At 41.5% G+C, this 12,959-nt stretch overlaps 1 protein-coding gene and 1 non-coding gene across 2 annotated transcripts; one reads left to right on the forward strand and one right to left on the reverse strand.

The window, feature by feature from the left end:
* Positions 1 to 218: 218 nt before the first annotated feature.
* Positions 219 to 290, forward strand: trnap-agg. Its single transcript has one exon. It is a non-coding gene; the product is annotated as a tRNA-Pro (tRNA).
* A 6,163-nt stretch (positions 291 to 6,453) lies between these two features.
* Positions 6,454 to 9,352, reverse strand: LOC124382743 (uncharacterized protein K02A2.6-like). The gene has a single exon (XM_046844948.1). It carries the CDS (start codon positions 7,987 to 7,989, stop codon positions 6,454 to 6,456), a length of 1,536 nt encoding a protein of 511 aa, XP_046700904.1. The 5' UTR covers positions 7,990 to 9,352.
* Between the last annotated feature and the right edge of the window lie 3,607 nt (positions 9,353 to 12,959).

A 12,959-nucleotide genomic window follows, 5' to 3' on the forward strand; every position in this document is an offset into this window, starting at 1 on the left:
CCAGCAAAGCACATGAACTATGCAGTGACATATCAGTAGACACTTCTTCCACAAGAAGGCTTTTTGGTCTAGGGATATGATTCAGGTTTTTTGATCCAGGATTTTACTTTGCATAACATGAAACAAAAAGATCCACGGACCTCCAGCTGTTGGGTTCTCGCCTTCCCTTCAACTTTGTGTGCAGAGTCGTTCCAGGTGTGAATCAATCAAAATAGCTTGGCTCGTTGGTCTAGGGGTATGATTCTCGCTTAGGGTGCGAGAGGTCCCGGGTTCAAATCCCGGACGAGCCCAAGTTTTACACTGAATAAACTGTGTGTGGGTGAACAAGAGCTGTAGAACACTGAACTCTGTATCATTGATAGCGTGGATCTCGAGTGCTGCTGGTTCTCTAACAGCACCAAAGAGGTTGAAATCCCGAAAAAGTTGCTTCTTCTACCAAAGCTACTACTCTGGGTTTATGCTTAACAGTTTGTAAATACACTGGCGATCAAAATTAGAGAACAATTTATAAACAATTGAACAATTCTGAAATAATGTCATCTTCACTGCTCAACAGTTGAAGGAGTTTTTGTCCTGTCTATACCATGCTACCAGAACACCTTTTCCACAAATGAACTAAGGCATTTAAAAAAAAAACATTATTTTGCGGAAAACACACTGATCAAAATTAGAGAACACTTTCAGATACCTCCCAGTTATTGGTGTTAATCTGATACCTGGTGCTAATTTCCTTGATTTTCTGTCAACCCCTATTTAACTGGCAGCCTAACTTCCAGTTTCACTGACTCTGGTGACTGAAAGCCTCCGGCAGCAGGTTGTCCAGATGAAGGCCAAAGGGATGACCCTATCAGCCATAGCAAGACAAGTTGGTCGTTCCAAATCTGTGATTTCAAGAATATTGGATCTTTACAACATCACAAACTCATTCAAGTCCGCCAAGAAGGCTGGTTGTCCACGGAAGACAAATACAAGAGAGGACAGGATACTGCAGAGGATCTTAATGGGCAATCGTTTGCACACTGCAGCTGGAATTGCTCACCAATTCAGCGCTGAACATGGTAAAGATCTGTCTCGACATACAGCGTCTCGACGTTTAAGAGCATTTGGACTGAATGCCCACTCTGCAGTGACCAAACCTCTCATTAGCAGAAAGAATCAAAAGGCTAGACTAAGCTTTGCTGGGGAGCATGTTGTGTGGACAGAGGAGAACTGGTCCAAAGTTCACTTCAGTGATAAAAGCAAGTTTAATTTATTTGGGTCCGATTGGAAACATTATGTTCGGCGACAAACTGGAGAAAGACTGAACCCAAAGTGTGTAAAGAAGTCAGTGAAAAGTGGAGGAGGAAGTGTCATGGTTTGCCAGTTACATGGCAAAATGAATGCAAATGTTTATCAGAACCTTCTTCAACAACATATGGTTCCTTCCATGCGTTCATCACCCAATCAGCCCGCAGTGTTCATGCAGGACAACGCTCCATGTAACACAGCAAAACGGGTAAAGCAGTTCCTTGAAACTGAAAACATTGAAATAATGACATGGCCTGCCCAGAGTCCTGATCTCAACCCAATAGAGAACCTCTGGAAAATCCTAGGTGACAAAGTTATGGCCAAGAAACCCACTACAGTCACCGAACTGTGGAGGAGACTGGAAGAAGAGTGGACCAAAATCACACCAGAGCAGTGTGAGAGACTAGTGCTGTCCTGTGGCTGCAGATGTGCTGAAGTCAGAGGCCTGTACACTTCCTACTAATTGCTGACTGTTGTAACCTTCAGAAATTTTGTTGTAATGTTTTTCCATGCTACAGTCATTGTTGTTCTCTAATTTTGATCAATGTGTTTTCTGCAAAATAATGTTTTTTTTTTTTTAATGCCTTAGTTATTTTGTGGAAAAGGTGTTCTGGTAGCATGGTATAGACAGGACAAAAACTCCTTCAACTGTTGAGCAGTGAAGATGACATTATTTAAGAATTGTTTAATTGTTTATGAATTGTTCTCTAATTTTGAATTTTCATAGTCATGAAAATAAAGAAAACTCTTTGAATGAGAAGGTGTGTCCAAACTTTTGGTCTTTACTGTATATAATATGCATTCAGACAGAAAAACAGATACGACTGATATAGATAGATAAGGACCACACAAATAAAAGGATAATTAAAATAAACAAGTAGACAGAAACTTGTAAAAATAGTTTTATCAGCCACTGAGGGGATAAGAAACACATGGATGTTTGTCAGGATGGCCGAGCGGTCTAAGATACCAGACTCAAGGTTCTGTACCTTCCAGGAACCTGAGTGTTCTGGTCACCACATGGAGGTGTTGGTTCAAATCCCACTTCTGACAGTGACTTTAATTTCATAAGAAATCAAAACAATAATGAAATAATTATTCCCCTTTGTATTTCAAACACAGACATAAAGAATAAACAAGTAGATGGTTACCCATTACCTATCTCCTTCCTATTATTGAAAGGAAGGAGAAAGACAGTGAACAATGACTTTCTTGGTAGGATACTGTTTAGATACAAGTCGTGTAACAGACACTGCCTTTCGTTAAAGCCTGTGTAAAGTTCATTAGTTTCAATGTAGGCACCTGCAGCTTATAGACAGGTGCGGCTTATTTATGTTCAAAATAAAAATCTTTATAAAACTCAGTGCGTGCGGCTTATATAGTCCAGAAATTACAGTATATATGTATATATATATATATATATATATATATATATATATATATATATATATATATATATATATATATATATAAAATAAAAATAAAAAGTCTTTGCAGGCAGGTAGCATTAATGTCTCTGCCGCAGTGTGGGGCTTTTTTTTATTAGGTTACGAGTTCAGCTACTAGGTAGCTCACTTTGAGATCTCTCTCATTCACCTTTGTGTTTGTTTTTCATTAAAGTTGAAGTCATTCATTCTATTGTCATGAATAAACAGGGTCATTATTGCGCTACCTACTGTCGCCCAATTACTGTACATGGTGGAGTATTTTCATTACTCTGACAGTCACTACATCAGAGAAACAGCCACTAAACAATGCAAATTCTTTTCAGTAACTTAAAAATCATTTTCTGGAGCAATATGAGACCAGCTCTCTCATCTACACTCCCAAATACATCAGTTGTTTGTACAGGATGAAGGCATATAAAATGATACAGTGTTAAATGAAACCTGACACACTGCTCAACATCCTTACACATCTCTTTAATAGCCCAGATGTGTAAGCTTTTTTACTGCACACCTGTACTCCAGTCTGAGAGAGAGAGAGAGAGAGAGAGAGAGAGAGAGAGAGAGAGAGATACATCATAAACATATTATAAAACAAACAAATTAACCAACCATTGCAAACCAGCATCCAACCATCACAAACTAGTGTCCAACCATCGCAAACCAGCATCCAACCATCATAAACCAGTATCCAACACTCAGTTTCCTGAAGGTTGTTAAAATATGTTTATAATGTCCTCAGTTGTATGTGACATAATGTGGTATAGTTCCTCTGTGTTGTGCATATGAGTAAACCACTAGGGGTACTAAAGTGTTGACTATAATGAAACGCGTTTGCGTTAATGTTTGTCCCATGTGTGTTATGGTTCTTCTCTGTGTGTGTATGTGATCTGCTCTGACCGTGAGACTGATGTGTCAGCAGAAGTTCAATAAATATGCCTAAAACGGCTAAAGTTAATTAATCTCCAATTTATCTTCCGGATGCATCGCTAGCTACAACAGTAGTGTAGCACAACTCAACAGGTTATGGGCCCAGGAGTTGTTCGGAGGATAAGTTTGTTGTTTTCCACTGTTTAGAAAGTCGCGACGGACAGCGTGCTAACATGGCGGAACAACGGAGGACATACAGTTTGCCTCGACTGATGTTCGACGGAGATGAATCTAAGTATGAGCTTTGGGAAACTAAAATGCTGGGACATTTTCATTTATCAGGACTAAAAGACACGGTGTTAAGAGAGCCGCAGTCAGAAGCTGAGATAGCAGCGGATGCAAAGAAAAATGCTGACGCATATGCTGAACTGATTTTGCTGTTAGATGATAAAAGCCTCTCATTAATTATGAGGGATGCACCCAACGACGGGAGAAAAGCTCTAGAAATACTGAGAGGATATTATGCAGGGAAGGGAAAGCCCTGTATAATAAGTTTAAACACTATGTTGACGTCGCTTCAAAAAGCAAACGATGAAAGTGTAATGGACTATATCATCAGAGCAGAGACCGCCATCACGGCACTGCGTAACGCAGGTGAAACGTTAGGAGACGGACTGTTAGTGGCTATGGTCTTAAAAGGATTGCCTGAGAGTTTTAAGCCATTCGCAATACATGTGGCACATACAGATGATAAAATCACGTTTGCTGAGTTCAAGACTAAACTACGCAATTTTGAAGAAACAGAAAAGATAAGAGCAGCTGAGTCAAGCGACAGTGTGATGAAAACTCATGGGAAAGCTGGACGGCGACCCGCAAAGACGAACGCACATGAGTGGAGCAAAGACGATGCTGAGATAATGTGTTTTAAGTGTGGTACCAAAGGCCATCGAGCTAGAGCATGTCGACAAAAAGTGTGGTGTAGTATCTGCAGAAGGGACACACACAAAGACGCAACGTGTAGGCGTAAGGACATTAAAGACAAAAAGGATGGTGTGAGTAAAGCCTCAGAAGATGTCGAGGACTACGCGTTCAAGGTGAGAGACAGAGAGACCAGTACCCAGCGGCAGCCAACATGCAGCATCAAGGAAAATGGTCTAATGGTGGACACCGGTGCTACCTCTCATATCATCACGGACATAACTATGTTCAAGAGCTTCGACAGCACATTCAGGCCTGAAAAGCACAGTGTCGAGCTGGCAGACGGCACTCGTTGCAACGGAGTCGCTCAGCGGAAGGGAAATGCTGAAGTTTTCCTCATCGACAGCGGAGGACAGCAACGCAAGGCAATGCTAAAAGACGCTTTGTTTATACCATCATATCCTCAGAGCATCTTTTCAGTGAAAGCAGCGACCGCAAAAGGGGCTACGGTTGTTTTCAAAGAAAATAAAGACACCCTGATAAACAGAGACGGTACCAAATTTAACATACACGTATACGGCAAGTTATATTATTTGCATACTGGAACTAAATCCAATTATTGTGTCTTTGGGGTGATTATAATAAGGCATTCAGTCAAGGATGACACACACACACGGACTTAGCGAGACTGTTCGTTTACTCACATGTATAGTAGAATAACACCGGAAACAAGTACATCCGGAAACACGTATAACAAAGTGCATTGTGGGTAATGTAGTAAATAACAGCATTAACACAATACACAACATTTCCTCCCCTCTTACTCTTTGAGGTATAACACAAAGATTACAAATTAAACCATACCACTTAATTATAAAATTTTGTTTCTTTTAATCAACATATCTATGAGCATAGACCTTTCTTTTTTTTTTTTTTTTTTTTGTAAACATGAACATTGAGTCTTTATGCTGGATCATGTTGTAAAGTGACACAACTATATACTGGGAATGAGGGTAGACTACCTCAAACCCTAGCTTACCCTTAGGGGATTATTCTGCCCCGAAGCAATAAGGGAAGCCCCTAACTAAGTGTAGTCCAGTAAACGCTGAGGAGGACGCCGCTCCCTTGCTGGATACCGACGGCCTATTTGGTTTCCATTTCCTGCTGGTGAAGATGATTGTTCGTTAGCAAAAGGACTATTTGTGATCATCATAGGCTCCTTTGTGGAGACTACTGAAGTTGGAGAATTGTCATATATTTGATCAGTGGCATCAGTGACCTCAGGAAGATCTGTAACTGTGCTGGCTCCACCAAGCAACTGATCAGTATGTCTCCTCCAGGAAAGGTTTTCAGCAGTCTTGACCTTATATGACACTGGACCCGTTTGGGCCTCCACAGTAGCCGGAACCCATTTCGGACCACCACCATAGTTCCGAGCAAGCACTGATGAGCCTGTTGCAAAGATTCTGTCCTTGGCTCGCAGATTCCGTCGCTGTACTTGATGGTCTTGTTGCCGTTGGACAGTTTCTTTGAGTGTAGTTGGTTTAAGATGTGCAATAACTTTATCTGTGTGAAATATTATTAAACAAATCAGGTACAATATTATGTGCAATATTACGTGCAATTTACGTGCAATACTACCTCAAAACGACTTAAAAAGCGTACTTTTGTTTTTTTTCTCCTATTCGTATTATTACATTGTACTGTATATATACTGGTATTGTAGTATATGTATATTATTTTTAGATATTTGCATTTATTTTTATTTCTTTGTTATTATTATTATTATTATTATTGTTATTATTATTTATTTTTATTTCTGTTTTTTATTTTTTTGTATATTCTTCTTTTTTATATATATTTGCATCTATTTTTATTTCTTTGTCTTGCTGCTGTAACATAGAAATTTCCCCACTGTGGGACGAATAAAGGTTTATCTTATCTTATCTTTAATCAGCTCAAAGCTTGTCCTGAGCTCTCTGCTAAACAGCAAAAACGCTGGCGATACTTTGGTGGTCGCATGCGGAGTACTACGATAGAAGAGCAAAAAGCTGTGCAGACGTTGATGAAATGTGCCTTGCCCGATCGAAGCTTTCAAAGCATGTTTCATGGTTTGGACAAACCTTTCGGCTAATCCATTAGTTGCAGGATGGTAAGGTGATGACGTTATATGTTGCACACCATTTGCTTGTAGAAATGTGGCCATCTCATGAGATGTAAATTGGGGGCCATTATCTGAGACAAGTTGCACTGGTGATCCAAACCTACTGAACATTTCTCCCAGTTTCTCAATTGTCTTTTCAGCTGAAGTGGATTTCATAATGGCCACCTCAGGCCACTTACTGTGTGCATCCATGACCACCAACAGCATTTTATCCTCTACTGGGCCAGCAAAATCAATATGAATCCGATGCCATGGTTTTTCAGGATATTCCCACGGGTGCAGAGGTGCAAGTTGTGGTGCGTTACGTATGCGCTGGCATGAAGTACACGTCCTAGCTTTTTCCTCAATTTGGCCATCTACTCCTGGCCACCAGAAGTAGCTCCTGGCAATCTCCTTCATGCGGACCATTCCACAGTGTCCTACATGCAGCTGTTTTAACACTGGCTTGCGTAAAGCCGGGGGAATAACCACTCTCCTTCCCCACAACAAGCAGCCGGACTGCACCGAAAGTTCATGACGTCGAGAGATGTAAGGTTTTAACTCCAGGCCATCGCTCTCCCCTTTACCAGTCATGACCATATCCACGACTCTTGACAGGACAGGGTCATTTCGTGTGCCCCTGCGTACTTGCGCGGCTGTTATAGGAGCCCGCTCCACCTGGCTGAAATAGAAAAGTTCAGCCACCTTTGCTTCCTTTACCCTGTCAGCGAGAGGCAACCTGGACAGACCGTCCGCATTCCCGTGCAATTCTGACTTTCGGTATTTGATGTCATAGGTGTGAGCAGATAGCAACAAAGCCCACCTTTGCATCCTACTGGCAGCAAGGGCGGGAATGCCATGGTGTGGACCAAATATTGCAGTGAGTGGGCGATGATCGGTCAGCAGTGTGAACTTCCTTCCAAAAATATACTGATAAAACTTACGCACCCCAAACACAATGCTCAATGCTTCTCGCTCAATCTGAGCATAGTTTGCTTCTGCTTTGCTCAGACTCCTGGAAGCAAACGCGATTGGCCTCTCTTGACCATTGGGCATGATGTGGGACAAGACAGCTCCCACACCATATGGAGAAGCATCGCAGGCCAGCTGGATAGGAAGAGCAGGGTCAAAATGAGTGAGTGCGTTTGACCCCAAAAGTGTCTCCTTTGCTTTTCTGAATGACTCCTGGCATTCAGAGGTCCACTTCCAATTATTCTCATGGCATAACAATTTGTGCAGAGGTTTCAACAGTGTAGCAATGTTTGGAATGAAACAGGCCTTTGTGTGTGTTGATGGTGAGAAGTTCTCTGGACTGTTCTTCAACATGCATCTGTAGGTATGCCTGGTTGAGGTCGATTTTGCTGAATCTTTGTCCTCCAGTCAACCCAGCAAAAAGGTCATTAATGTGAGGCAAGGGGTATTGTTCTGCTGACAACACTGGATTTACAGTAACTTTAAAGTCCCCACAGATCCTTATGCCTCCATCCTTCTTTATAACTGGAACAATAGGTGTTGCCCACTTACTCACATTGACTGGTTCCAGCACACCACTCTTTACAAGTTCATCCAAGCTCGCCTCTACTTTAGGTTTGAGTGCATATGGCAGGGGCCGGGACTTTAAGAACTTTGGCTGGCTTCCCTGCTCCACAGTCAATTTTACTGTGATGCCTTCCATGCTGCCTAATTCCTGTTTGAAAACTTCACTGTGTTTTTCAAGAACACCTTCAAGGTCCAGGGTTTTAGGTGTCATCATATGTATGGTCGGCCAGTCCACTTTGAGTTGCTCCAGCCAGGAACGTCCCATCAACGAGGGGTAATCACCCACGACCACATACAATGGCAGTTTTTTTGTTTGTCCATTCAGTTCAACTGTTACTTGGGTGAGTCCTTTCATTGTCACTGATTCCCCAGTATAAGTTTTAAGGACAACATCAGGTGGTTTGAGTGGCAGGTGGCTGAGTATTTCCCTGTATACCGCATCCGACACCAGCGATACAGCAGCACCAGTGTCGATTTCCATTTTCACTGGCTGTCCTTCCAGCAGCGCGGTGACTTTATAAGCTTTGGTTCCACCTGCGACAGTGAGCACATGCAAAGGAAATTCCTCATCAGATGTGTCAGTACTCTCTTTATTCTCCTGTCCGACTGTAAATATGCGCTTCTTTTGTTTCCTTCTGAAAACTGGTTTCTGATGCATTTTTTCTATTTTTGTTTTATTCCTACACGCACGCTCAATGTGTCCCTTTTTCTTACAGCTGCGGCACTCCATATCCTTAAACCAGCATGAAACAGGCGAGTGCCCAGTCTTACCACAACGGAAACATGGGCCTTTAATTTCAGTTTGTTTTTCTGTCTCCATCTTGTACACTTTACTGTTAGAGCTTAATTGCTGGGCTTCCTTTGCAGCCAATTCCATAGACACACTCAACTCAATTGCTCTTTGTAGTGTCAGGTTGCTCTCTGTTAACAGTCTTTTCTGTATGCCCTCGCAGCGTAGTCCGCATACTAATCTGTCCCGCAGTGTATCGTTGAGCACATCACCAAATTCACAGTGTTCAGCTAATTTTTTTAGCACTGCCACAAACACTGCCACAGATTCCCCTTCTAGCTGATTTCGTCTGTGGAACCGAAATCGCTCTGCTATTACTAAGGGTTTTGGTGAGAAATGTGCTTTAAGAGTGTTCACCATTTGAGCATACGTTTTCTCTCCAGGTTTCTCTGGCTGCAGGAGGTTACGCAGTAGTGTATATGTCTTTGGACCCATTACACTTAAAAATGTTGGAACAACTTTATCTTCAGTAATAGCATTCGCTGCTACAAAGTACTCAAATCTTTCTGTATAAGAACACCACTGCTCACTGCTTTCCTCAAAAGGACCCAAATTCCCAAAAACTGATGCCATTTTAGCCGTTCTCTGTCGTTTAACAATTAATTCAGTCACTTCTCTGAATCGTTGTCTCCTCCCCGCTTATCAGCCAAGACGTGAACTTGCAGCAGACAAATATCCGCTTTTTTTTTTTTTTTTTTTTTTTTAGCGAGACTCGCCGTCAAGCTGCTTCAGTTCCGCCTCTTTAAACACACACGGGATAACGAGATCCTCGTCGCCACTTTATTGTGTCTTTGGGGTGATTATAATAAGGCATTCAGTCAAGGATGACACACACACACGGACTTAGCGAGACTGTTCGTTTACTCACATGTATAGTAGAATAACACCGGAAACAAGTACATCCGGAAACACGTATAACAAAGTGCATTGTGGGTAATGTAGTAAATAACAGCATTAACACAATACACAACACCAATGATAAGTGTAATGCCTGCCACGACATACAAACATGGCACGAGATCTTAGGTCACTGTAACTATGAAGACGTTATCAAGTTGCAGGGTATTGTTGAAGGTATGAAGATCAAAGGTAAAACTGGCAGACCCGAACAAGAGTGTGAGGTGTGTATTCAGGGAAAGTTTGCCCAAACCAGAAATAGGGACCCTGATGTCGGAGCAAAGGCACCCTTACAGATGGTACACACAGACCTTGCAGGTCCAGTAGCCACGGAATCGATGGACGGTTACAAATATGTGCAGTCATTCACTGACGACTATTCGAGCGCGGTGTTCGTATACTTTTTAAAGAGGAAAAGTGACACCGTACAGGCTACTGAAAAATTTCTAGCGGATGTATCCCCTTACGGGAAAGTGAGGTGCATAGGATCCGACAACGGGACTGAGTTTACGTGCAATGACTTTCAAGCATTGTTGAGGAAAAACAAAATCAGACATGAAACGTCAGCTCCGTATTCCCCACACCAAAACGGAACTGCGGAGAGGAATTGGCGTACTCTTTTTGAGATGGGAAGGTGCATGCTAGTTGAAAGTGCATTACCAAAGCAACTATGGCACTACGCAATACAAACAGCAGCAGTGGTTCGCAACAGGTGTTTTAACAAGCGTACGGGACAGACTCCTTATGAGTCGATAACAGACAAGAAGCCTAATGTGTCAAAAATGCAAAAGTTTGGATCTGTATGCTACACATACAAACAGGAAAAAGGAAAATTTGATTCCAGATGTGACCAAGGACATTTTGTAGGCTACGACAAGAACAGCCCAGCGTATTTGGTGTATCATCCAGATACAAACAAAGTACAAAAACACAGACTAGTAAAATTTGTGAGTAAAGCGGCTGCGGAAAAACAGACACAGACGGGTGAGCAAGATCTAAGTGATGTTTATGTCGGAGTAAAACCCAAGACTGGTGAGACTACACAAAGTAGAAGTACAGATAGTGATAGTCTAAGTGAAGCAACCAGATCAAGAGACCGCAATCATTCACAAAATGTGACAAATGGTGAACCGGAGAGTAGGAGATATCCGACCAGAGAGAGAAAAACACCGAGTTACTTGGATGACTTCGTGACTGAAGACAGTGATAATGATGAGGTGAATATCACAATAGATTATTGCTGCAGAGCGGTGTGTGGCATTCCACAGACTTTTGAGGGAGCAATGAGGTCAACTAATTCAAAAGAATGGATAAAAGCCATGGACGAAGAAATCCAGTCTCTAAACGAGAACAAAACATTTACCCCGACAACACTGCCAAAAGGCAAGAAAACAGTGGGGGGTAGATGGGTCTACTCTATAAAGACTGATGTAGATGGAAAAGACAAATACAAAGCCAGATTTGTGGCCAAAGGTTACAACCAGAGAATGGGAATAGACTATGGAGAGACATTTTCGCCCACTGCGGACTTGACAAGTGTGAGGGTGGTGCTACAGAAAGCTGCACAAGAAAATTTACTCCTGCATCAAATGGACGTAAAAACCGCATACTTGCATGCTCCCATAGACTATGAAATCTACATCAATCCACCAGAGGGCTACCAAGAGAAAGAGGGTATAGTTTACAAACTAGAGAAATCACTTTACGGTTTGAAACAATCCGGGCGAAACTGGAATAGGATTTTGCACGATTGTCTTTCTGAGAATGGATTCACACAAAATCCAGCCGACCACTGTGTTTATGCCAAAGACTCAAAAGAAGGAAAAGTGATCATAATTACATGGGTTGATGATTTAATTATTGCTGCGAGCAATCAAGAGAGACTGAAAGAAGTGAAAGAGATGCTCGCAGAAAAGTTTAAAATGAAAGATCTTGGTAAACTGAAGCATTTTCTGGGTATTGATTTTAATTTGTCAGATGGGTGTATAAAAATGACACAGGAAAAATACACTAACAAGATACTACAGCGTTTTAATATGCAAGATTGTAGGATCAGAGAAACACAATGTGAACAGAAATTAGAGTACACTGAAAATGCAGTAAATATAAAAGATGTAAAAATGTACAGAGAAACATTTTTCAGCTGTGGGAAGTCTGATATACCTGACTGTTTGTAACAGACCAGATTTGAGTTTTATTGTGAGCAGATTATCACAGTATTTTGCTGAACCTACAGAAGAACAATGGGTCACTGTGAAACATGTGTTTCGGTATCTCAAAGGGACAGCTGAAAAAGGGTTAAGTTTTAGGAGAAATGACTGTGAGAATTTAGGTATACATGCCTACAGTGATGCTGACTGGGCAGCTGATACCAGTGATAGACGCAGTACTACCGGATACTGTGTGAGTTTAAGCCAAAACAGCTCTCTAGTGTCATGGAAGACTAGAAAACAGCCAACTGTGGCGCTTTCCACGTGCGAAGCAGAATATATGGCACTTGCTTCGACCATACAAGAGTGTTTATACCTAGAGCATTTACTGGAAGGTATAGATAACTACAAGTATGCACAAACTGTAGTACATGAGGACAATCAGGGAACAATTGCTCTTGCCAAAAACCCTGTAAACAGACGGAGGTGTAAACACATAGACATAAAGTACCACTTTATCAGGTCTATTGTGAATGAAGGAAGAGTGACTTTGATGTATTGTTCTACTGATAACATGATTGCTGATGTAATGACCAAACCTGTAACGAAGTTAAAACTAAATAGGTTTGCAGGTGTTCTTTTTGGAGATTAATATGTGTATGACAAGGGTCCACACACATGTATTATATCTTCTATTTATTTATTTTTTGTTGTTGTTGTTATATGGCAACCTGAGTACAAGTGGGGGTGTTAAAATATGTTTATAATGTCCTCAGTTGTATGTGACATAATGTGGTATAGTTCCTCTGTGTTGTGCATATGAGTAAACCACTAGGGGTACTAAAGTGTTGACTATAATGAAACGCGTTTGCGTTAATGTTTGTCCCATGTGTGTTATGGTTCTTCTCTGTGTGTGTATG

The sequence above is a fragment of the Silurus meridionalis genome, chromosome 3 (assembly GCF_014805685.1).
Source record: "Silurus meridionalis isolate SWU-2019-XX chromosome 3, ASM1480568v1, whole genome shotgun sequence".
Classification (NCBI taxonomy): domain Eukaryota; kingdom Metazoa; phylum Chordata; class Actinopteri; order Siluriformes; family Siluridae; genus Silurus; species Silurus meridionalis.